The following is a 27,675-nucleotide window of genomic DNA, read 5'->3' as shown; positions in this document are numbered from 1 at the left end:
CAGCAAACTGGCAATGTACTTTCTCGGCACATCTGAGGAAGGCAGCAAAAAACTACATAAAGAAACGATTCATTGAACAAAAAGGTTACACAAATTTACTTTTACACAAAAACACTTTTGTTTACTAATTAATGTTCGAACAATCAGAAGACGAGCTGTTGAGGTCGGGTTGTTCTGTTGGCGTCCCGCTAGAAAGTCCTTTACTTCAGCAAAAAATTGACAGGTCATTTTTGCGACAGTTTATCTCGATTGGAGCATTCAGAAATTGAATACCATTTTATTCTCAGACGAATCGAAAAAATATAATATTAAAAAGTCGAATGGCATAAATTTACTGTACGTATACATATGTATATGATCAGGATGACGAAACGAATGCACATCAGTGGGACTCTCTGTCCATCCGTCCGTGGAAGCTTGTAACTTGCCACGCCCACATAACGCCACAAAACGAAAACATATAAAGTGCAATTTGGTAAAGAGGATCCGAGGCCGCTAATAGGTATAATGTACATACATACATATCTCTCAAACTATTCAAACTAAAATAATCAAATTCGCTCAGGATAAAACCTACAAGAACCTTTACCGACTGTGTAAAAACGAATGAAATCATAACCCCGCTCACTCCCCATATAACGGAACTGTTTTTTAGGTGAAATTACATACATATCTCAGGAGCTATTCGACGGATTTCAACCAAATTCATGGCCGAACATTTTAAGATTTTTATATCACAGTGTGAAAATGGGCGACATCGGACTACAACCACGCCCATATAAAAAATTTTAAATTTATTTTGATTCTTTCACTTTCCGATACACGAATCAAGAAGCTATTTATAGAAAACTATAGTGGCTTCGAAGTATGGCACTCCGTATGATTGGAGATTGTATGTGAGGAACCTTGATGAAATCCTGGAAGCATTTTATTAGTCCGTGCATGTTAATTGTACATATGTAGTCTTGGTTAAAATAGATAAATAGGTACTTATATGATATTCGTTGGTAATTTTTCAGCTAATGTCAAAATTTAACTTAATATATTTTTTACTTTTCTTTAGTGTTGGAATTAGCTCAGTCTATGTTGATTAGTTTATGTGTATGTAAATATACATATATATGTATGAAGAAACGACTGGCGCGCTGTTGTTAACTCGCCTATAATCGCGTAAGCGGTGTCTACGCCAATTAAGAAGAAGAAGAAATATATATTTAGCTGATCATCTTTTAAAACTAAACTAGGGTTCAACTTCCTAAGGTTGCTACTATAGTAATTTTTTACCTTTGTGCTGCAAAAGTACACTCATGCGCACAAAAATACATATTTTTGAGTACATACAGCTGCGAGAAATGAAATAGTAGTAGCATTCGTTAAATACATTTTGATATATGTATATTTCGCACTATTTAAGATATTGATACCAATTACTTCAAAATAACATTCTGCAATATGTAACGCACTTATTTCACTCAAAAAAAATAAGTGAATACCGTTATTGAATGAAATAGCAAAAAACTGTGTATTGACGTCTTAAATTTGCACAGAAATGAATAATGTAAAAATGTACTTTGGACTAAAGAGTGGAAAATTATTCTTTATGTGAATATGAATCTATGAAGAGAAGTTGTAGAGATGTGACTAAAAATAAAGGTCGTATTACCATAAAATATCTTTAAACGATTGGAATTAAGTTTTACTTAATATTATAAACGTCACTGCCTATGAGAACATCTTTCTATTTACAAATCTAGTTCCGAAAGGGACTTTCACAATCAGACCAAAAACAATTTAAAATTGCTAAGCTTAAGAGTGTTGGTGTACCCACTACTATTTCATTTCTCGCAGCTGTATATAAATATATGTTCATATTTCGTATTTGGACATGTTGAGATGACTTCATATGTGTTTGTATGTATGTGCATGTCATCTCTCCTAATGGCTTTTGGCAAAAAGTTACAACTTATAGTTTTTGTTCTTGTATTTTACCTTACATATTTAATGAGTCAGAAACAACAGAATGTAGTCAGAACATTTTGTAGAATGGCAGTGTGTGTGGATGTATGTACGCAAATTTATGTATAAAAATACATATTTACAAATGTACATAAATACTATATGTACATTTATGCATATGATTGTATATATGTACATACATACATATATTAATGATGAAGTTATAAAAAGTTAATGTTATAAACCTTCTGTGAAGAGATGTGAATGTACTCGGTCTTAGACAATAGCAGCATTGAAATTGAACATACATATGTTCATACATATTCTCAATCCTACACTTGTGTTATCAAAGTAACAACCCTGTTGGAAAAAACTTAATATAGTACACTTATAGTTTGTGAACTTATGCCTGATTTCGGTTATAGTTTTGAAAAGTATGAATGCCTATCCATCTAACTACGAAATACTTATACAATATAAAGTTGTTTTAACATTTGGTACATACTCTTTTTAAACTAATCTGTGCCATCAAAGGTCAGACATACCTTGCTGTCAAAAGAATATATCGACATTAAACCAATGCTCATACTTGAAATATGCAGATACAATTGAAAGTTGATAAGCAACTTTTAAAAGACATAAAATCATTTTAATAGACAAGGCAAGTCTGGCAACTTCGAAAAATTTGCACTAAGATGTAGTGAAATTTCTCGTTACGGACAGTCCTTATAACCGGACACTTTCCATAACCGGACAATTTTCATACAGCGTTTTCATTATTATTTTCATAGAAAATCAATTCCTATAACTGGACATGAATACTTTCCAACTTTTGGTAATATTTCGTTCAAATTATCTTTCTTAGCCGGTCCAAGAATTCATAAAAGTTATTATATGTATATACGTATATATGTACATACATATGTACATATGTATATCGTAAAATATTTGTGGGTATAATTCCCGTTTTTTTAATCTTATTAGTTTGTGCTATTTTATTAATTTTTGTTGATGTTGTTGTCGTGTGGTTACGGGCCTAAAATTTTTAGTCACCTCCATTGAGAAGAGTTCAGTTATTTTAATGTTTTTCCTAAATACAAATAGTTTTGTGATATATACAAAATTTAAACACAAAGTTTTTGCCACCCCTCTATATGTGAACCAGCTCTCTCAGCCTGACAAAAACACTACAACGGTGAGTGTCCAGTTATGAGGACTTTCACTGTATTAATAATTTTCATTTGTTAAAAAAGAACAAGAAAAATTAACATTTTATTATAGTCGTTTACGCTTATTTTTAATTACTTAGTATTTTAAATTTTTTTATTTAAATTTTTTATATGTACATATGTATGTATGTATACATATGTAAATAATTTAAATATTTTTTTGTAATATATGTTAAATATTCTTTTTTAGTTGTATTATTAATTTTTAATTTATTTTATTTATATTTCAATTTCTTTATTGAATTTTTTTTCTAATTGATTGCGTTTTTATTTTTGTTATATAGTGATATTGTGCTGGGTTTTCCGATTTATTTTTAGTTTTTTTTTTTTATTTTATGGTTTTGTGACAAGTTGGTAAAAATTCTGAATAAATAAATCAAAAAAACTTTTTACCAAGTCTGCCAGGGCATTCACGCACTCATTCGCACGTGTATAGTCGTAATTACACACAAATACGATCTGGCAGTTACCACGGCGCATTTAGCCATCAACAAAAAAAAAAAAAAAAACAGAACGCCAATTCGTTTGCGTTGGCATTAAATCATAAGTACATAACAAACGTGCATACCTAAGCATATACAAATCGTTTACATACATACATACATGCGTATTTATAGTATATGCATACCTACATAAAAGTGTAGAAGGAAATACGAGTCCAATCACCGAATTTTGAAATCTACAGATTTCTCATGTGTTGGTTAGTTCTGAGCCATTTTGCCGCTCTTTTTGCCATTGTCCAACTTAAAAGTTCACTGTGAACAAAGTCACGGCTTAACGCGAAGTGTATTCGCCTTTGATACATACATACATACATACATACATACATACAGATACATGCTTGTTTGCCGATCTATATGCTGAGCGTAGCTTAGGCTTGAGAGTATCTACGTACGAACATTTATATGCATGCGCATGTGGTTTTCATTTACAGTGAAACATATTTAATCCGAATATCACCTCATGGGAACTATAAACAATATTAGTTTTGCAATAAAATTCATTTTGTTAGTGCGGAGAGTATGCAGTGTTTGTTTATTATTGTTCTATTTGTAGGTATGTATGTACATGTTAAAGTTGATTTTTACAAAAATCTATGTATATATTTTAATAAACATTTTTGTTGTGTTAATTGCTTTAGTGTGAGTATGGCAACAAAAGTGGAAAATATGTTGAATAAAACAGATTTTCGTTTTGGGCAATATACTTTGTTTCTATAAATTTCACATTACAAAAGCTGTACTGTATTGTTTTTTAGAATTAATAATTGTTTTTTTTTTTTTTTTTATTCTTTCGTACAAATCAGTTTTTTATGATACATACATATGTATAAAGAAAGAGCCAAAGCAACGGCCAAAAACAGCAGTGCTTTTCTGTTTTGCATTATACCCTGAACATTAACACACAGACAAAACACTTAAGAGACCCTATAAAATATATACATATCAATGATCAGCGTGACGAGCTAAGTCGATTTAGTTATGTTAGTTATTATACATACACTAGCCCCTCAGTTTTTGAGATATCGCTTCGAAATTTTGCACCCCTCTCCAAGGTGCTCATTTGACAGAACCGCCGAGATTGGATAGCTGTCATAGAAACTAATCGATCAAACTTTATTCTTATATTGCAAACTTATTTATTTGACAATATACATATATTTAAACAAATTGTTCAGATTGGACCACTATAGCATACATATGTACGTACATCTCGCTGTCATACAAACTGGCAGATCAAAAAAAAAAAATTTTTATTTGTGAAGGGTATAATGGCTTCGGTGTAGATGAAGTTAACGTTTTTTCTTGTTATTTCTCTGTGTTATTTTTTCATTTCTATCTTTTAGTTTTTTTTTTTAATTTTGGTTTAATGAAGGTCAATGTTCGTTCTGAAGTTGACGGTTGTTAATTTTATTGTTAATTTTTTTTTTCTCGTTGTTAGATAGAGTGTAGTGCGGTGTAGTGTAGTGGTGGCTGGTATACATAGTTCACACTCAAATGCGTAAATAGCTTCACTAGAAACTGACAAGTTTTCAGAACCAAGTTTACGTCTAATTTTTGCCTGTTTTGTGTCTTCTTTGCGCTTGCGACTGGTTTGAATTTTCTACTCAATTAATTTACCATTAAAAAGCAGGAAATATTGCTTAGTTCTTTGTGGCTAACGAAATGATGGCATTGTGGTGAGTTTATTGCATAGTTTTTTTGTTTGTTAGTCATTTAGTGGCAGATTTTTGAGAAAGGCTTAGATGTTAATAAGCGTATGTTTTGGTCCAAAGCATTTTTGAAGAAAGTTATATGCTTACGTATGTTTATTAGCATAAACTTTGATCTGAAAGTAGCAAATTTGAGCAGTACCGTTACTATTTTGTCCATCATAAATATAGCTACTATAATAATTATTAAATTTGTTTCTTTTTTTCGTTTTATTTGCATAAAGATGAGGGTGAATGCGCATGGTGCGATTATTGCGAGTTCAACTTGTTTGTTCTGTCATTTTATTGCTTTGGCTTAACTGTTTTTTTCGTGGCCATTTTTGTGGCTACCACTATCGAAACTTGTGCATACCAATACATGTAAATATGTATTATTTTGCGGTTATTAACACCGCGCATACTTCTCTACATACATATGTACATATATACTGATGTACATATGTCAATATATACATATTATATATTGAAATGTATGAATAAAAAGCCGTTTCAATCACAATGATGCCATTTGCAAAAACCCATGACGTTTCCCACTTGTTTATTTTTGCAAATTGATAATTTTGAAAATTACTTGAATTTTTAAATTAAATTAATAAATGAATCAGTTGTATGTCATAGACTATTAAATTAATTGAAATATTGAAAATCCATCGAATATTGTTTCGTCGCTTTTCATAATTTGTAAAGGAATATCTTCCGAAGTGATTAACATTCGGTTATATATTTTTTAAGAGCTTGATAACTTTTTAAAAAAAAAAAAACGCATAAAATTTGCAAAATCTTATCGGTTCTTTATTTGAAACGTTAGATTGGTTCATGACATTTACTTTTTGAAGATAATTTCATTTAAATGTTGACCGCGGCTGCGTCTTAGGTGGTCCATTCGGAAAGTCTAATCAAGAAATTTTCAGTGAATGGGCCCTAGAAAAGTTGGCAGAAAATCCGCTTTTTTATCGACAAATTTTATTGAGGCTCATTCTGGTTGAATGGCTTAAATAAGCAAAATTGCCGCATTTGGGGTGAAGAGCAACCAGAAGCCGTTCAAGAACTGCTCCCGAAAAATGCACTGTTTGGTGTGGTTTGTACGCTGGTGGAATCATTGGACCGTATTTTTTCAAAGATGCTGTTGGACGCAACGTTACGGTGAATGGCGATCGCTATCGTTCGATGCTAACAAACTTTTCGTTGCCAAAAATGGAAGAACTGAACTTGGTTGACATGTGGTTTCAACAAGATGGCGCTACATGCCACACAGCTCGCGATTCTATGGCCATTTTAAGGGAAAACTTCGGAGAACAATTCATGTAATGAAATGGACCCGTAAGTTGGCCACCAAGATCATGCGATTTAACGCCTTTAGACTATTTTTTGTGGGGCTACGTCAAATTTAAGTCTGAAATAAGCCAATAACTATTCCAGCTTTGGAAACAACATTTCCGAAGAAATTTATTCCGGCAAATGCTGAAAAAGTTGCCCAAAATTGACTTTCCGAATGGACCACTTAACAGCCGCGGTTTAACTTTAAATGAAATTATCTTCAAAAAGTAAATGTCATGAACCAATCTAACGTTTCAAATAAGGAACCGATGAGATTTTGCAAATTTTATGCGTTTTTTTAAAAAAGTTATCAAGTCTTAAAAAATCACCCGTTATATTGTGGATTAAGGAATTTAACATACGGATATTGGATAATATCCACTTGTATTGAAAATGTTTTAAGCAACATTCTAAAAATAACTTTCTGAAGTTATGTTGTGATGACGGCACTTTCGAGGATCAAATTATGCTGAGTAGATGTCAAGGAATCTGTGTTAGATAGATCTATTAGTCATATCGGTGTTGTTGTTTTTATAGTAGCTAAAAATATTCATCAAATAATTTTGAGGAATGTTGCTGAGTACGAGTTTGGCTTGGTTGGATGGTCCCTACTGTCGCGTGTACTGGTCTGCAAGGCTTTGTACTGTAATGTGGGCGCCTGAATGCATGCTCTACATTGTTTAACACCTGTACTGTTAATTTACTGCTGTTAAAATAACATAGCCAGTGAATTATTTGAAAATATTTGTAGGGAACTTTAACATGTTTATTTAACTTGTCTGTGTTTTAATCTGCTAAATATAATAAAAAGTAAAATTTAGAATCAAAGGTTATGCCTTTATTTGAAATATTTTTTTGATATTTTTCAAAAGTTAACAACAGGCAATAAAAGAGGAAAAACAATTGTCGAGTTTTACGGTTTGTGATTTAAAAAATATAATGGTATAAATTAGGAATAATTTTTTTTTCCGATTGATTTTAGATGTTCCCAAAAAGGATGACAGCAAGTACATTTAAATGAAATTATTTCAAAAAGTAAATGTCATGAACAAACAACTCTAACGTTTCAAATAAAGAAATGAGATTTTTTTGCGTTTTTTAAAAAAGTTATCAACTCTTAAAAAATCTATAATGTCTGTGTATATTGCTTATATTTGTAATATACAGTTACGGACAATAAAATAGAATCAAAGGTTTTGCTTTGAAACAATGGTATAATTTTTTTGATATTTTTCATTTATGTAGTAACTTTTCTGCATAATAACAAAGGCAATAATATGTACTTTTAAAAAGGAGGAAAAGATAGCATTGTCGAGTTTTACGGTTAACTGTGATTTAAAAACTGTATATAATTGTATAAATTCGGAATTTATTTAAAAAAATGGGTCGAGCAAAATATTGTTCAGAGGAGGAAAGATTGTGCGTCCAAAATTTGCAACTAACGGGTCACGCGTAAAGGCAAATTACAAACATATAGAATACATCCCAAACATTTGTGTTAGATGCCTTAAAATTTCCGAAAAAAGACTGTCCTTCAAACCACGTGGCGACAATATAATGCTTTAGCATTGTTTCTCATATTGTGTTTCGGGACTTATTTTTTGGATACAAGAAAACATAACCGCCATTTTGTTGAGTCAACTTCCCGAATGAAAATTTCTGCATTTTTTCTCCGGGTTTTGCAAAAAATGGTTTTCAGATCATGTTACCAACACCAGGAGAAGAATTTATGAAATTGTTTATTGCACCCGTTTGAAAAATAAGACAGAATTCTGAGAAAAGGTACAAAGGTCTGGCATTCTGTTGCACAGAACACTTTCGGTAGCTAAATTAGGTCTATGCTAAAAGGTGTGTATTTGTATTAGACGATAAAGAATACACTACAATGTACTAACAATTTTCTCTATTAGTTCCCTTAAAAAAATTATTATTTTAAATATGTATAAAAAATTTTGATTCTATATTTTCTTCTTCGAATTTTACTATATTTTTAACCTTTGTTTTTGTAATATTTATCAATTGTTTTTTCCAATATTTTTACTGCTATCAATAGCACTTGATATGAAGTAAATAATAAAAATATAACTTAGTTGAATTTAAATCAAATTCATATTTTTTTTAGATCGGGAAATTAGTACCATGGATGATTTTATTTTATTGTCCGTAACTGTATGTATGTACAGTGTCCGACAAAACAATAAGAACAGTCCGCGTTATAAACCAAAACCCTTAAAAAGTCTATCCCAACCAGTGAAAATTTCAAATAATGTGTATTATAATTTGATCATTCATGCCATACTTAAGTTGTGCCCAAATAAAATCTTAGCTAAGCATTGTTGCAGACTGAGTAGTCGTTTGCGTTTCACAGTCAATGCTTAATTTCTATAAAATTTTATTATGATATATGGCAACGTTATGGGCAACAACATATATTTTACAAATGTCATCCATAAAAATATGCTTGAATTATTTAAATTATATCAGGCAATACATAAATTTGCGAGTAAAGTTATATCGAAAATGGATGAAAACAACAAAAGAATCCGGAATTTCACCGCTAGCGAGTCGAAGAACCTATTGGAACTGTTGAAAATCCCAATCCGATTCCATATTTTTTCACAAAAAATTGTTTCTTATTATTCTTCTTTTGACAAATAACTGAATTTTCAAAACTATTCAAAACAAAAATCAACTGCTTAAGTTTTCCATTTTCAGCACTTAAGGGGTTAGGGGTTTTTGTTTTGAATTTTCGTTAAGTGTAATATCTTAAAAATATTCTCTGAAAATTTCACGTTGATCCGATAATTAGTTTTTGAGTTATTCGACAAATAACAAAGAGGGCTCGGGCACTCGGGCAATGCGCTAGTGTGAAACTTTAAACGTGTTTCTCTCAAAACTATGTGTTTTGAACTGGTGACAACTGTAACTCGAAAACCGCTCAGTAGATTTTAATGAAATTTATACAGCTTTTAGAATACATAATAAACTCGGGCCTGATCGAAGGATTTTTTTCCCAAAAATTTAGAAAAAAAAATTCCTGAGGCCGCCATTTTGTTAATTTTTGAAAAATTAAAAAATACTTCGATCAGGCCCAGGATTATCTATTTATAAAACTATTTTTTTTTTGTCCGATTGATTTTAGATGAATCTCCAAGGACTTCTGATTGTCACCGCAAGTACCTTTTGATACTGGAACTGGGTCAACACAAACAACTATAACATTGGAAATTAATAATTTTTTTTTGAAATTTTCGTGACTTCAAGTCAACACATTCTATAATAATGTCATATTACTACTTTTGAAAAATAACATGATTTAATAGTAAAAAAAATACTGAAAATTCTAATTTTTTCGTGCCTCTGACTACCCCTAACCCCTTAAGCATAACATAAGTATGAACTTTTAAACCCTGTTTTACTGTTTTATCTTAAGCACAACTTAAGTATGGACTGTGAAACCGGCCACTTCAAATAATTAATAATTTTGATTAAAACAGGAAGTATAATCACATATTCAATATTTTGTTGAAGACTCATTGTTTTTTAACACAACTTAATACTTTTTTGACATTGAGTCAACTAGCGCCGAACAAGTAGTCTAGGGTATGGAATACCAATTTTCTTGGATGTTTCTCCGCAATTCTTCCCTGTTTTTCGACCTAATACCACACCAGGAGAAGCATCCCCACAGCATGATGTTTCCTCCCCCATGCTTAAAAGATTTTGCAGTATGTTTGGGGTGAAATTCTGCATTTTTCGGATGTCTTTCCCAGCGTTTATGATCACATCCATAGTACGTTGCACCATTTTTTTTACATTATATTGGGCCTTTCAATTTGACATGAAGCGAACTCGATGCGACAGCTTCGATGTCTCTGTGTCCATAATGGCACTTTGCAAGATGTTCTTCCATAAATTTGATTTTGAACCAGACGTCTCCTAACTGACCGCGCACAAATTTGAACTCCTCCATTCATTACCGGCTCCACCCTTATGATCAGGCACCCAAATGAGGTGCACTTGGTTGCCTGATATGCTGTTTAGCTGTTTTATGTACAGTGCCACATATTTATTGGCACAGCAACCATTTTGTATTTTGCGGCTATTTTAAAAACAGACTAATAGGTTATTTATTGTAAATATATTTTACCTTGTTAAATCCATTCATTAACTACCACATACACTCATTTTTTTATAATAATTCATTTTTAATTATACTTTTTAATTCACATTCATAAAAAATAAGCAATTTTTACGACACAAAAGTATTGGCACACTCAGTAGATTACAAAGAAAAAAAAACATTATGCAATTTAATTAATATTGGGTGGGTAGTCTATTTTGCTTGATTACAGCTTCCAGACGCCTTGGCATGGAATATACTAGTTTTTGGGTTGTTAGCTGGGGTATTTTGTGCCATTCCTCTAACAAAGCCTGCTTCAACTCTAGTTTGTTGCAAACTTTTTCTCACCCGCCTTTCCAACTCAAACAAATGCTCAATTGGGTTGAGGTCAGGAGATTGGTGGATGGGACAAGAGGTGTGCGGTGTTATAAGTTATTCTTCATTCTTACAATATGAGCCGAATGCTTCGGGTAATTGTCTTGCTGAAATGTGAATGAGCTTGGTAAATTTAGTTTTTGAGCACTTTTTTTCAAATTTTGCTTCAAAATATTTAGATACACCGTTTTGTCCATAATGTCTTCTATGAATACCAGCTCACCCACACCTGCAGCAGCCATCCCACACCATCAACCACCACCACCGTATTTCACTGTTGAGCAAGATTTTTTTTTCAAATTCATGTTTGGCTTTTTCACACCGAAGTACGACCGTCGCTCCGAAAGATATTGTACTTACTCTCGTCTGAGAAGAGTACTTGGTCCCAGAATGTGTTTGGTTTTTTGTTATACTCTTTTGCGTAGTCTAGGCGCTTCTTCTGGTTACGTGAAGATATCAACGGCTTCTTTCGGGCAACACGCGAATTATAGCCAGCCGAATGTTGCTCTTTAACGGTCATCGCATGAATATCTTTTCCAAATTCATTTTTCACTTCAGCAGCAATCTGAGTAGATGATATTTTCGGATCTATTTTGACTTTTCGAACAATGTGCTGCTTTTCGCGATCGCTTAGAACCTGAGGACGACCGGTACGCTCAGCACTTTTTAAACATGATGCTCCTTTAAACCGCTTTATGATATTGCGAATTGTTTCTTCCATCATTTACCTATTTCAGCATACGATTTGCCTTGGTTGTGCATATGTAAAATAATTTTTCGCTGAGATATAGTGGTTTCTTTTTGTTTTGAAGACATTTTTATAAAAAAATTTAGCTTTTCACGTTATTGAACACAAACGAATTTCACAAAGCAAAACTGGTTGTCAATTTGAATAACTGTTAATAAATGAAAAGAAAAGTGTTGTATTCTCGGAAAAATGGCCAGATTGATTTTTTAATTAACAGACCGGGTGTGCCAATACTTTTGTGTCGTAGAAATTGCTTATTTTTATGAATGTGAATTAAAAAGCATAATTAAAAATGAATTATTTTAAAAGAATTAGTGTAGGTGGTAGTTAATGAATGGAATTAACAAGGGAAAATATATTTACACTAAATAACCTATTAGTCTGCTTTTAAAATAGCCGAAAAACACAAAATGGTTGCTGTGCCAATACTTATGTGCGGCACTGTATATGCTTGACTTACATCAATAACAGTTCAATCTTGTGTGCGGAGATCGCTGAGTATGGCGATACTTTCATTGAGATAGTTGCATTAGAAGTTTGAAAAATACTCGGAAAACAAAGTACGCGGTCTTGCGAAGCCTGCACCGTTTTCGAGGCATCAGTGTACTACTTAATAGTGCTGTGCCTTAGTAGTAGGAAATGTGTGAATTTACTCCATTCAATCTTACTGCTGAGGGTAATTTTAAACTTCTTTGTGAAGTTTACACTTTTGGTAATACTATCCCTCGGGAAAAGAGCCATTGGTGTTTCATCTCATAAGGCCTTCATTTGAAGTATATTATGTGTAGCTGTTTGTTCGATTACAAGCTGAAGCGGTGTGAGTTTCAGCATGACCTCTATTGCTGTCGTCCGGCACGTACAAGCCTTTGCAGTTTCGATAGTTAATGCCTGCGATATTCCGTATGGAACGATAGGTCTCACGATTAAGATGGACATCCACCTGATGATCTTTGGCTTACAGACTTAGTATTTACCAGCCAGGCGAGTGCACACCTTAAGGACCTTTGTGGGTTTGGGTATTGTCAGATTCACATGCTCAATACTATCTTATCACAAAATAAATTAAATTAAATATTCTAAGTGTCACTGTTTTATAACAAACTAGCTGACCCCGCAGCCGTTGTCCTGCGTGAAATTATGTGTTTTGAAATGAAAAGAAAGTTAAATTTATCATTTAATTTTTGTTTTTTTTTTTTTTTCAATGTAACGCAGCTTGATACATTTTTGGTTTCTGTTCCGGTGTACAGAAAAGATGGTTTTCCAACTCGTGAGCACGCCACGGCCGTGTGAAAAACCTAACATTTCCAAATGTTGACTAAGGGTGCGAACAGAGTGGCCGCTTGTTGCCGAGCCGAGCCGACTGACGCTTATTGCGAGAACTTGTTCATGCGAGAAACAAGTTTGAGTGTGCATAGTGGATGCGAGAATCAGCGCTGATATTTTATCTATTATTTGTGTTTTATGTATGCATTTGGGTTTGTTGTTCATTCGTGTTTGTGAAATTTGAAAAGATATGGATTCGTCAGATGATGAGTATTTAGCTTCGGCTACTGTTTTAAAGTATTTTATCAATAAAAAATTTTGGAAAACATCCAATAAATGATAAACGAAGTGAATTTGGAGAATTTCATCACTTATATAGTGATTTAAGAAAATAAAGATGGTTTTCTCGCATTCAACCAGCTTTGCGCTCTGACCAGCTCGGCGCCCACTATGACCTGTTCGCGCTTAATTGTACTAATTTGTATAAAAGTTTTCTCGCACATAAGCGTCATTTCCAAATGTTGACTAATGCGATTATCTTTAGATGATTGTCATCTCACATGCAATTTTCACTGGAAACGAAATACGTTTGAACTGAAATGGGAAATCGTTAGAACTCAAAAGAATTCGTAGAATCAAGCATTCTGCCCCTTGTATTCGATAGGTGCGTCACAATCAGTCGGGTTCCATTACGCAGTTTCGTGGCATGATTGCGAAACATAATAACGACCGGTCCTACTTTGAGACGCAAATGATGCGGTGGCATACCAAGCCTGTCCAAAGAATTTAGAAATACCACTGGATAATTCACGGCGCCGTCTTCATTACCAAGACGATCGATCGATTTGTATGAGCGCAAGTCTCCCGGAATTTGACTTTGAATCTTCCAGTTTAAGTCAACAACATCGGCATTTTTGGCAGCTAACATTGCGCGTGCACTTAAGGAATCGTAGTTACGATAATTTGGCCAATGTCCGAACATTTGTGATGAGTTCATCTTTGGTGAATTGGTAAAGGGAAGATGGAATTGATATCAAACCACCGGAAGTATCAACCGGAATTTACCCATTTCCAATTCTTAGCAAACACGATGTAAAATGTCTTTGGCAATGTCTTTTTTGTTCGTATCCCATAATTGACGCGGATTTGAAGGCTGATATGTCGAAATGATTAAATGATCGCGAAAAGTGTGCGAACTTCATTTTCATTCCAGTGATTAACGTGTTTCAGCAATTGTAATTGCTGGCTTACTTCTCCAAAACTTGCACACACCGTACCATTCACAGTAAGCAATTACTCAAATAAAGTTGAACCGCGTACATTAATCAATAGCAACCGAAGGTAGAAGCAGTCGTCGGTTTTTGGGTGTGGATTGTGTAAATTCGTCCTAATGCATTAGTTGAGAACACCTCTGGATTTCAATCTACTGGTTGGCCTTGCTTTCTGCGCAACTATTTCTTCGACGATGCATTCCATATATAATATCAGGGTATTTCCGAATAGAGCAACGTTCTCGTAAACGGATCACTGACGAAAGTTGAGAAAAAACTCGTCAATGTTAATTTTGTTGCTGGCGGTGTTTCCACTGGCTGTACTGTATTCTTTGAGTTGAAATACACATTAATATAAACACATAAATAGCATGGTTTGAATTTGGTTAGCATTTTCATTAATGTTTAAAATGAAAAAAGTTGTTGTAGTGACATAACTACAATAGTTGGACATATGCTACCGCGGAGTTTTTTGTAGACATTACGATGTTTTTCAATATTGTTGTACATTATTTTGTTCTATCGCTAATAGTTTCGGCAGCGCATTCGACGAAAGACATTTTAAGACTCATTTTTCTACACCTTCGGTTACATTGTTCAAACTTTACCAAGGATCCCTATTTTTTTTTTTTTAATGAAATGTAGCCTATGTCAAATTGGAAGAATGTAGCAATCTATTGGTGAAAGAATTTTTTAAATCGGCCCAGTACTTTTTGAGCCTATTCATTACAAACATACAAACATAGGTACACATCTTTCCTCTTTATAATATTAGTGTAGATAAGAAGTATCCATTTGTCTCTTAATCGGGAACTATAGATGGCTTCAAAGAGGCGATAAGCTCGAATACCACTCACTTCTATCAGGCAAAACCTGGTTTTTAGTTGGATGCATACCCACACCAATAGTTAGAAAATTAATAAGCTCAATAATCTAAAGAATAGCCTCAATAATTGTAATTTGAATATTTTATCCAGTATCCATTCCTTGGAAATGTAAATTATAATATCTAAATATGTGTGCCACTTGATTTTAACTAGTGTTCACGCCTCCTTCACGGGATAAAAAATAAAAAAAAATCATTTATCTTGATTTTGATCGGTCAGTTTGTGTAGCAACTTTATGGTATGGTTGTCCGATCTGAACAAAATGTTTTGGAGGTTGTTGTGTTGTATTGGACAAAAATCCATGCCAAATTACGTGAAGATATCTTTTCAAAAGAAAAGTTTCCAACACAAGAACATTATTTCGATTGATCAGTTTGTATGGTAGCTATATGACCAGGGGAACCGCTGATTGCTACTCAAAATACTGTGGCACTAGCTCGCGTAAATATGTATAGACGGATAAACGAAGATCCTTTCTAGGCGTTACTAACTTCTTGGCATACTCAATATACCCTGCTCAGGATAAAAAAATGTCAACAGGTGTATTTAGTACTGCTGGCTAAGAATACCGTTTGACTTAAGTTACGAATGTGATTAAAGCCTACTACTGTGTCTCCACTTCGGCTCTAAATGGCCACTTAGGGATTAAATATTATGACTTTCAGCGTGACTTAGAAAAAATTATACAGTGAGCCTTGAACTCGAGTATCTACAAACCGGACGTCTTCTAAAAATTCGACAATGCTAAGCGGTAGTTACTGATAAAACCGTATTTTTTTAATAAAATATTTTGTTTTTGTATTCAAGTTGATAGCTGAATGGGCAGATACGTAATAAATAATGACACATATTGATATTTAATTACACAACCAACGATGCATTTAATCAAATAATTGTGGTATATAATTATTTTCTATGACCAAATCATGATCATAGAATTTTAACCGATTTGTATTTATATTATATGTATGTCTGTATTTATGAATGTACGAACCAGTGTGTAAGATGGAGACGAGGTCAATTTGCAGAAGTCAAACCGTATAATAAAGTGAAGCGAATTAAAGAATCACTGACCTTGACTTTTCCAAAGTTTAAAGCCCTTACAAAAGAGAAACATAAAGGAATCTTCGAATAATCATTCGTCTCACCACGCACACACGCACTTATATTTACTTACAAATTGTATGTGCATTAAGAACCATTATAGTAATTTTTCTTTGGTACCACACACACTTAAATATGTACATACATAAGTATATAAATGTGTATATACTCTTTGCCCTTCTTTTGTATAATACTGGTTTTATTGGATGCTTCATCATCGTTGTGCCGTTTCGCTGTCGTTGACTCCGTCGGAGTTAAACAAGATCTATTTCACCAGTGTAGACAATTCTTATATATGCTTTCAGGATCAATTCTGTTTTTTATTCAATACACATGTTGATACATCTATGTACATATTTTATTTATTTAAGCGACAAAAAGTGTCGTGTACTTACTTGCTGCAAGGTAAAGCTGTTGACAATGGCTTTTTGTATGTTCTTAATGTGTTAAATGCTAAAAGAACCAGCATTGTTTTTTGCTATCAACTTAATTGTGTAAAACCTGCAGACATTTGACTAACCTTCTACAATTCTTGTTGAAGTGGTTCCGACAATTAGTTTTTTTATGAAGAATATGCTAAATTTGTAAATTTTTTGTCAGTTACCTGTATGTTTTTAGTTGTCAATAACAAAATTTATTAAAAAAAAAAAACAAGAAAAACTTCTCCTCACCGAAGTTATAATACCCTTCACAGGTACATTTAGCATAAAAAGTGTAAAAAGATCGTTATCTTGATTTTCTTCGGGCAGTTTGTATTGCAGCTACATATATGCCATAGTAGTCCGATCTTAAAAACATGTTTGATGATTGTAGCATTATCTTGGAAAATATATGTTGCATTTGCTATTGTGGAAAAAGATGCGTACCAAGTTTCAGATCGATATATCAAGACCTGAGAGAAAAGTTCGCGTCTATAAAGGCAGGCGGACATGGTTAAATCGACTCAGTTGATCATGCTCAATATTGCATGTTTATACTTTATAAGGTATCCTTATACCTTGTCCATTGAATAATAAATGTAATTACCATATATGTATTGTAATTTGTTCGTAAAAATACGTTCATTGATACTTATTTAAGGGTAAATTTGCTTAACTTTGTCAATTTATCCCGCAAGTAAGGAAAAAGTAATCGAATACCCGCCCGACCGATTTTAACCAAATTTGATAAGTTACATTCTTATTCTCTTTTTATGTTACAGTGTGAAAATGAGCGAAATCGGACTACAGCAATGGCTACTTCCCATATACCATAGTTTTAAATTCTATCTGATTCTTTCTTTTCGAGTGTATAAATCAAGAAGAGAAGAATAAACGGGATAAAACTTTGCACGAATAATGCCCTTCGAGTATGCCACTTTATGGCCAACAATTTTTCTCATATAGCACAATTTTAAATTACTTTTGATTCTTTCCATCTTATGAAAAAAATTGCCCAAATCCAACAAAAACTGTTCAAGCCGCTATGAACCGAATATTTATACCCTAGTACCTACAGTTGACTTTTTACTGAAAATATTGGTCAATGTGTGAGATTTATAATTGAAATTCAGAGAGAATTCTTTCCTGATAGCAGTATATCTGTGTGCTACAAATGGGTTGAAAGGTTGCAATACTTCATTTAATATAAAGATTTTCGAACTTTCGGGTGACTTTATACCGCATATGTATATCGGCGAATATGTGAGTTATCTTAATAAAATTGAAAGAACGTATTTGTTTTACTACGGTGCATTATAATGAATAAAATCGGCTGCAAACTCACCCTAGACCCCATATAACTATCAAGTCTTATAACCTTGAAGGTACTTCCCTGGCTTTAATTCTTGCAAGTTACTAGAGTATGAAATGTTCGGTTATACCCGAATTTAAGTCTCCCTTGTTTTTTTAGAGCCTCTACGCATATGTTTTGAGTTCCATTAAGTGTGCATTTTATATTCTGACAGCTGTCCGGTGCTCACGAGAACAAAAAAGAAGTCGGAAGTTATAGAGAACCACAATGAATGTGCCGATAAACTCCAATAGAGCTCCATTTACCAGTTATTAAATACAATTTGTGACATTGGCCCGCGTTGCTATAATAATAACTGAAAAATTATGAAATTCTATATCCGCAGGAGAGTGAAGTACTAACAATCGTTATTGAACAAATTATTTTTTATTTTTCACTCAAATGAATTAGAAATCCATAAATATATATGGTTATTTATCAAGTAGGATTAAAAAATAGACGTACATACTTTATATATATGTGACGCTTTGTTTTTAGTTAAACTATCGATAAAAATGCAAATTAGTGACAATTATTAATGTGAGATAACTACTGTAATTATTTTGCAAAAGTCAGACTATTCAATTTTATTAATTTTTTATTATAAATAAAGCGTGGAGTCGGAAAAAACGGATGTTTATGCAAATTGAGTTGCAATTATTAATTTTCAAATATAATATAGATACAAATGTATGTATGCTCAAAAGATTGGTTATAAATATCCCATTAAAACTTTTTACTTGTTTCGGTGAAGAGCAAACAAATTTCAAATTAACAAAATGTTGTTTTAATGTTTATAAATCAGAAAACTTGTATTTCCTCCAAATAATAGTATAAAAATTATTAAAGGTTTTGAAAGTTATATACACATTAATGTGTAAATAGCCATGAACAAAATCCGTTAAGGGAATAAACCTCAAATTCCAAACACCAATTTTTTTTTGAATTTTCGAGGTAGCACTTAAGGGGTTTTGTGGTTAAAAGATCCAAGAATTTTTTGTTTTGCTGTTTTCGTTGTTTTATATCGGTATTCTGCTGTAACAGAGTCACTAAATTACGATTTTGACAATTAGAGACATGAGACAATCGTGACAAGCAGAATACCGATATAAGTGTTAACATATAATACTTAATAAAAAAAATTGTCATACAATTTTATCATGTTCAAATTTTTTTTCTCCTGGTTGTCACATATTTAATGCTTTATCATTAAAGATGCTATTATAGCCCTACGGTCTGGTAAAAATATCAATTAACTGGCAGTTTCTAACCAAACTATTTTTTTGTTTACTTTGTGATTTATTTCCGGAAATATTTAAAAGTATTTGTTAACACCTATTTTTTTCTATTCTCTATAAAAAATAAGAAAGGTCTTCCTTTGCTTATATTATTATTCTTGTTTGTATTATTTATCATTGTTATTAATACTAAAAAAGAAATACATTTAAATTACATAGGACTCTAACTTTAAGGAATCTACCTACTTCATAAAAATCCTCGGAAAAGTCAAAACAAAAAGCAACAAGTAAGGAAGGGCTAAGTTCGGGTGTCACCGAACATTTTATACTCTCGCATGGTAAAGTGATAATCGAGATTTCATTATCCGTCATTTACATATTTTTCATATACCGTATTTGTGTAAAGTTTTATTCCGCTATCATCATTGGTTCCTAATGTTTATACTCGTATTATACAAAGAAGGCATCAGATGGAATTCAAAATAGCTTTATATTGGAAGAAGGCGTGGTTGTGAACCGATTTCAGCCATATTTCGTACATGTCATCAGGGTGTTAAGAAAACATTATATACCGAATTTCATTGAAATCGGTCTAGTAGCTCCTGAGATATGCTTCTTGGTCCATAAGTGGGCGGCGCCACGCCCATTTTAAATTTTTAAAAAAAGCCTGGGGGCAGCTTCCTTCTGCCACTTCTTCCGTAAAATTTAGTGTTTCTGACGTTTTTTGTTAGTCGGTTAACGCACTTTTAGTGATTTTGAACATAACCTTTGTATGGGAAGTGGGCGTGGTTATTATCCGATTTCTTCCATTTTTGAACTGTATATGGAAATACCTGAAGAAAACGACTCTGTAGAGTTTGGTTGACATAGCTATAATAGTTTCCGAGATATGTACAAAAAACTTAGTAGGGGGCGGGGCCACGCCCACTTTTCCAAAAAAATTACTTCCAAATATGTCCCTCCCTAATGCGATCCTTTGTGCCAAATTTCACTTTAATATCTTTATTTATGGCTTAGTTATGACACTTTATAGGTTTTCGGTTTCCGCCATTTTGTGGGCGTGGCAGTGGGCCGATTTTGCCCATCTTCGAACTTAACCTTCTTATGGAGCCAAGGAATACGTGTACCAAGTTTCATCATGATATCTCAATTTTTACTCAAGTTACAGCTTGCACGGACGGACGGACAGACGGACGGACAGACAGACATCCGGATTTCGACTCTACTCGTCGCCCTGATCACTTTGGTATATATAACCCTATATCTGACTCTTTTAGTTTTAGGACTTACAAACAACCGTTATGTGAACAAAACTATAATACTCTCGTTAGCAACATTGTTGCGAGAGTATAAAAATAGGTGAAAACTGCAACATTAATAGAATGTCAGTGAAAATTATAAAGTAATAACGTGATTCATAGAACCAAAATTTAGTAATTTATTTTAATTTCCTAACAATTCCTGGCGGTGAAAAACTAGTTCCAGGCTTGCATTTTCAAATAAACACCACTAACATTATTATTTAATGGTGCTGTCTGTATACTGTATTTATACACATATTCAAATGTATGCAAGTGTAAATACTTACCACTATATGTGAATATGTATTGGTGCACTTTTCTGCATACGTATACATACATACATCTATTTCGTTTATAGGGATGTTATACTTACATATCTACATACATATCAACCCTTATCCTTGCTGCAAACATCCAGGTAAACGTAACGGTTGTCAAAAAGTTGCAACGGTCATTGGTCTGGAAACAAGGGGTACACACGTATCTAAATTTTGTACGTACATATGTATGTATGAAGGGATATAAATATAATATGTATCTGGTGTTTGCAAAAAATATGATTTACAAATTTAGTTTCAATACAATTTTCAATAAGAAATTGAATACTACTTTTGGTTACAAATTGTCATACTAGAAATTCGTTAGTATTGTTGAGAAAATGTTACTTTATGTATATTATAAGTGTATGTAAGGTTGGGAAAATTCTGCAATTAAGTCACTATATTTAAATATTAATGCAAATCATTTATATACAGGTACATATACACAAAAGCGTGCTTTATTATTTATGTAGATATGTACATTTTATATGGAAAGGGAGTTCAGTTTATTTTTGGCCTCGCTTTACATGCACAGGAAAGTATCTGAGCATACCTACAAATGCATTAATACAATTATTTCTATCGATGCTTGTGTGCGTGTAGAAATACAAGTCCTTTTTCTTTATGTATATGTACATATGTATGTATGTATGTATGATTGCGAATTTCAAATAGCCGAATGGATGTTAACGCACCCGCAGCCACAACGAAAATCAACATCAACAATTCGCTACTATTTTGTTCTGGGTTGGGGCTCGAAAGTTCATGAAACTGCGCCGCTTCACAACCTGTAGAGCTCCAAAGCTGGTATAAATATATCTAAACTCACATACACGCGTACACATACTACTTGGTAACTATGCGAATGGGGAAAATAATTTTTTTTGTGCCGTCTAACATTCAACAGTTCGGCTTTTTGCTGAAATATGAGTGAGTTGGGGCGACATTATTCCCCACTATGGGTGTGGAAGCGTCTGTCTACTCGTATATACATAAATATAGGATGTATACACACATGTGTTTGTTGTAACTCCCTTGCAAGATACATTTTTGCATTATGCTTGCTTTCTGTTTGTTGGTAGTGACTGGCGGCAGCTGAAAATGCGGCTGTCCTCTGTCGGCTGTGTTAGTGTTGAAATTGAGAATATATATTGATTTTTAACAAAAAAAGAACGAAAACAAAAACAACCATGAGAGTCTCATACACTGCGGAGGCGGAATGAAGCGAATCGACACAGTCGTTAAGGGTGCGCGTACTCGCTCGTTTGCACCCGGAACAAATATACATATGCAATGCAATTGAGCGAGTAGGTACGCTGAAATTGCGCTAAGGGTAGAATACCGTGATTGCCAACTTTTAGGTAAGTTATAAGTTGTATGCTATTTGAAAAAAAAAATCCATTATAAATGGCGCAAGAAAGAAAAGTATATATTTAAAACATTTTTAAACTTTAAATGGCACAGGTTTTTTTTTTGTCAATTTTAAGCATATTTAAATATGTGGAGAATATTTTTTTCTTAAAGAGTCATACCAAATATTTTTGCACACGCTCTTTTATTAATTTTATGAGGAAAAATTAATAACAAGAAAATTTTTTTAACTAATATTTATAAATGAAAATCAGAAATTTAAAATATTAGAAGATGTGAGTGTCGCAACTGGATAATAATAATGGCAATTTATAATATGTTACGAGTCAGTAGAGTAGTCAAAATTAACTAAAAAGTTCTACTAATCAAAAATTCTGAATCTGTTATGTTTGCAGTTATTTTTGAATGTCCTTATTACAGTATGCGTGACGATTTATGTCACTTTTATAAAACCCTTGTATACTTTGTTGGCAACTCTTAGAGTCCTTCTGTACGATACTCTGGAGGTTGAGTGAGCTAAGCCGACAAACTTTATACACGCCGCAGCTGTCGTCATTAAAATATATTTGCTTGTATTGGTGAGTCTGTTTGGTGATCGTCCTGCGTCGCTAAGCATTTTTTCTAGGAAGGCAAATAATCCTGTTTATTCTATTGTTGCATTTACTGAAATGCCATCCTGTTTGAAAATTTCGGAAAGGTTATAAAAATTAATAGCTAGAAATTTGTCTATATATATTAGTACATAACATCTGTTCGGTTGTCTGTCTGCTGGCGCAGTGTATACCTACATATAGTATTTTGGAATATTTGTGAGTATGTCTATATATATATGTATGTATGCACTCTTTGCTACAGCACAGTCAGTTCAACTCGTTCACGACTAGCTTTGTCCGGGCCGTTGGCGGTGCTATTACAACAAATTATTGTCTACAGACTTTTAAGCATGTAATTTCCCTAAATTTATATTATATTAATATATTTAAAAAAAAGCGCATCATTAAGTGTAGTTTGTAAGGTTTTATTATAAAATATTGTTAGTAAAAGTTTTGTTTTTATTTTTGCAGTTTTTAAAAATGATCACTACATTTTTTCTAAAGTGGAAAATGAATTGAACCTTTGAATAAAAAGGCAGCAACTGTGTAAATATCTACGTTAAAGCTAAACCAACACATTTTTTACATACAAGCACTGCAAATTAGAAATTACTCGGTCGAACGTAAGCAGATAAAATTCATTTACAAGGATTAAAGGTAATGAACTAACTTTGCTTCTTTAAATATTTAATAAGAATTCTTTTCTAAATAAATTTTATTTATATTTCTAGAAGCAATATTGGTCATTTGGCTCACCTGCTAAAATGGCCTCTTCTCCTACCCCATCATTGGACTCCATACGTGGTACTAATTCCATAGAATCTTACGGCGAACACACAGGATATTTATCTGACTCCCCACTTACACTGAGCGGCTCATCACCACCAGTTAGTGACTCAGCCATTTGTGACGAATTTACCAGCTCCTCAGGATCCGTTAGTAATCAGCATCATCCCATTTCGGCCTCAGTATCATCTTCTTCGTCGTCGTCGTCTAGTAGCGGTCTAAGTGGTTGCGGCAGCACAAGTAGTGCTAATAGTAATAATAGTTGCAGCAACATAAATAACGGTAGTAGTGGTAGTGGTGTACTTGGCGGTATCACTTGTAACAGTAGTAACGGTCCTGGCGTCATTGGCAGCAATTTGAACGGTAAAGGTAGTCCGTCGAGCAGCAATCTACTTACCAATAATAGCATTGTAAGCGTATCCACAGCTAATGGTGGTGCCGTACCGCGTTGCACCGCTTGTAAGAGTAAACAATCAGATGCTGTGGCGAGATGTTTTGAGTGTATTAGCTATTTATGCGCCAATTGCGTTACAGCTCATCAATTTATGCACTGTTTTAACGGGCATAATGTCTCATTAATAAAAGGTTTTGATACGACCACAAATAACGTGACCACAGCACCATCAACGACATCAACGTCCTCAGTCACCGCCACAAACTTAGCAGGCCCTACGTCCAGTAATCTGACTACAAACGATTTAAAGTTATCTAGTTCGCTAACTATGATGTTACAACAACAACAGCAGCAGCAACAACAACAGCAACAAATCACCAAATTTACGCAACTCTCCAAAATGGTAATGAATTCGCATCTTGTTGGTAGTAATAATGCCGCTATATTGGGCGATAATGGTGAACAATTGGAGAATAGCAGTAACGCTGATGATTTATTTGGCAATATAGTGCCACAATTACGTTCAACATCGTATTGTCGTCGCCACAAAAATGAAGCTTTGAAATTCAATTGTCGCACATGCTGCAAGATTGCTTGCAATGAATGTGTCCTGCAAGAGCATTCTGCCGGCTTACATGAAGTTGAACATATACAAGAACATCAATTATCGACAGTTTTCCCACCGAATAATACGTCGACAACAGCAACGTTCAGCAGCCAACAACAATCGTCGTCCGAAACGGTGTTGCAAACTGTATTGACTGAATTACGTGGAAAAATTGCCGAAATTGTATCGCTGGTCAGTAGTAATTCTGATAATAATTCCAGCAAAATAAAAATGCAATATCAAAAAGCACACAATGAGGTCAATGAGACTTATCAATTCTTCTGTTCGATGATTGACGAGCGTAAGCAAGAGGTTTTGAAGGAACTGGAGAGTTTATATAATGCCAAAGTGGCATCGAGCAGTGTCTGGTTACAGCGCTCCAAGGAACTCATTGAGAAAGCCGTGCATACATGCGATAGTTTGGAACGTTCACCGAAAACACATAGTGTCACCGATGTTTTAATGTTGCGCAAAATGCTTGAACAACAGCTACAAACCGCTTTAATGGATATGCAATTGCCATTTGAATTGGAATTTGTTTCAAATTACCAGTCCATACAGGCGGGTGTACGCAACACGTTCGGTTATGTTAGACCAGGCAATGTTGAAACAACTAGTGGTGGTCAATTAGTTAAACAGCCACCCATTGCCAGACCAACACAGAGCTCATCCAATAGTAGCAGCAGCAATAGTAGTCTCAGCGGTGTGGGTTCAGCACATTTGCCACTCGGTTTGGGCTTGTCGAGTAGCCTCCTTGACACCTACAATAATGCTGTGGTTGGTAGTGGTGTAAACGGTGTTGGCGGTATACTTGGACGTAGCGGCAATCATAATTTGATTGGCAACGGTGGCGCAAATAGTAACGCAAATTTCGAAGAGTTGATGGCTAAACGTTATCATAACCATGCAACGGCCGTCAATGGTGTTATTGCACCATATGTCAGTGTTAATCCTTATGAGAAATGGAGTAATGGCGGTAGTGATAATATTTTCTCTACTACAGATCCATTTTCAAGCGCACAATTACTTAACTCACTGACAAGCAGTGTGGGCGCCAATAGCAGCGCACTCAGTGCACTAACTGTACAAGGTAGTAATGCATCTACCGATTCGCTAATGGATCTAACTTCGAAACTGCTCTCTACCTCCACTTATCCACCTAAGTCACAAATTAAGCGCCAGAAAATGATTTACCATTGTAAATTTGGTGAATTCGGTGTGCTGGAGGGACAATTCACCGAACCCAGTGGTGTTGCAGTAAACGCACAAAATGATATAATTGTCGCCGATACGAATAATCATCGCATACAGATTTTCGATAAAGAAGGTCGTTTCAAATTTCAATTTGGTGAATGTGGTAAACGTGATTCGCAACTCTTGTATCCAAATCGTGTAGCTGTCGTGCGTAATTCCGGTGATATAATTGTTACCGAACGTTCACCAACGCATCAAATACAGATCTACAATCAGTATGGACAATTTGTGCGTAAATTCGGTGCCAACATATTGCAACATCCACGCGGTGTCACCGTGGACAACAAAGGACGCATCATTGTTGTGGAGTGCAAAGTGATGCGCGTCATCATTTTCGATCAGAATGGCAATGTGATTCACAAGTTTGGCTGCAGCAAGCACTTGGAGTTTCCCAATGGTGTTGTGGTCAATGACAAACAGGAGATTTTCATCAGTGACAATCGTGCACATTGCGTTAAAGTCTTCAATTATGAGGGTCAGTATTTGCGACAGATTGGTGGCGAAGGCGTCACCAACTATCCAATCGGTGTTGGCATAAATGCGAATGGTGAAATTTTAATTGCTGACAATCATAATAACTTCAATTTGACGATTTTCACGCAAGAAGGACAACTAGTGAGCGCCCTGGAATCAAAGGTTAAACATGCACAATGCTTTGATGTAGCTCTCATGGACGATGGCAGCGTCGTACTGGCTAGCAAAGATTACCGTCTATACATTTACAGGTATGTTCAGGTCCCACCAATTGTTATGTAAATGTGGAGAATAGTAAAGCAAACAAAACAAAAAACTTACGCATAATTACCTAAATGTTAAGTCGGTGTAATATGTAAAGGATAAGCAAGCTTGCAAGTCGTGTGGCAGTTACCGAAACGTGAAGCTGCACCGATGCCGGTAAACGTTTTTATTTACAATAATCTAATCTTTATATTAAATGTTATGTGTGTATACGGTCGTTCATTGGTAAGGCCACTTGCATAAGATAATTATTATTATTACGATTATTATTATTATTACTTTTTGCACAGATAAGATTGACACGCAATTATGCATTGTATGTACCTATTATAAAGTGTACATATGTTTGTTGTACCCAGTTGTCCTGCTATTTTTGATACTTCGAAAGCAAAAGAGCAGCAAACTACCACAGTAAATTAGTTTGCTCCGATATCTACTGCTTTAATGACCACATATATATGCTATATAAATGTAGAAGTCGTAAGGTTTTGACACAACTAAATGCTGCTAAAAATGATTGAGTTTAGTATGAAAAACAAAATATTGAAGAAAAAACAAAACACAATAACAACAAATCTTAGTGTTAATTAAATTAGTGAAACTTAATTATAAACACGGAGACATTTAATGGTTTTCTTATTATCTACTTATAAATTATTTGTTATTTTTTATACCTTTTGCTTGTTTATTTTTAATTTTATTTTATTTGTAATTTATATATGCGCACAACACTGGTTTGTTTTTTATTTTTATTGAAATTATTACTCATGATGATGATGGTATATGTATTTTAGATAAATTTTATTTCGAGCAAAGCA

The 27,675-nt window shown here is 33.8% G+C and overlaps 1 protein-coding gene across 1 annotated transcript in view; it reads left to right on the top strand.

Moving 5' to 3' along the window:
* The window catches only part of LOC126752539 (brain tumor protein), a 36,544-nt gene extending 9,190 nt beyond the window's left edge, over nt 1-27,354 (top strand). The window contains exons 2-3 of the mRNA XM_050463428.1: nt 23,550-23,735; nt 23,810-27,354. Of these exons, the coding sequence (XP_050319385.1) occupies nt 23,843-26,875 (3,033 nt within the window). The 5' untranslated portion in view covers nt 23,550-23,735; nt 23,810-23,842 and the 3' untranslated portion in view covers nt 26,876-27,354. The remainder of the gene's footprint in view (nt 1-23,549; nt 23,736-23,809) is intronic.
* The last annotated feature ends 321 nt before the right edge of the window (nt 27,355-27,675 follow it).

Source organism: Bactrocera neohumeralis, chromosome 3 (genome assembly GCF_024586455.1).
Source record: "Bactrocera neohumeralis isolate Rockhampton chromosome 3, APGP_CSIRO_Bneo_wtdbg2-racon-allhic-juicebox.fasta_v2, whole genome shotgun sequence".
Lineage (NCBI taxonomy): Eukaryota > Metazoa > Arthropoda > Insecta > Diptera > Tephritidae > Bactrocera > Bactrocera neohumeralis.
The sequence above is the reverse complement of the archived record's forward strand: the minus strand, read 5'-3'. Positions and strand labels throughout refer to the sequence as shown.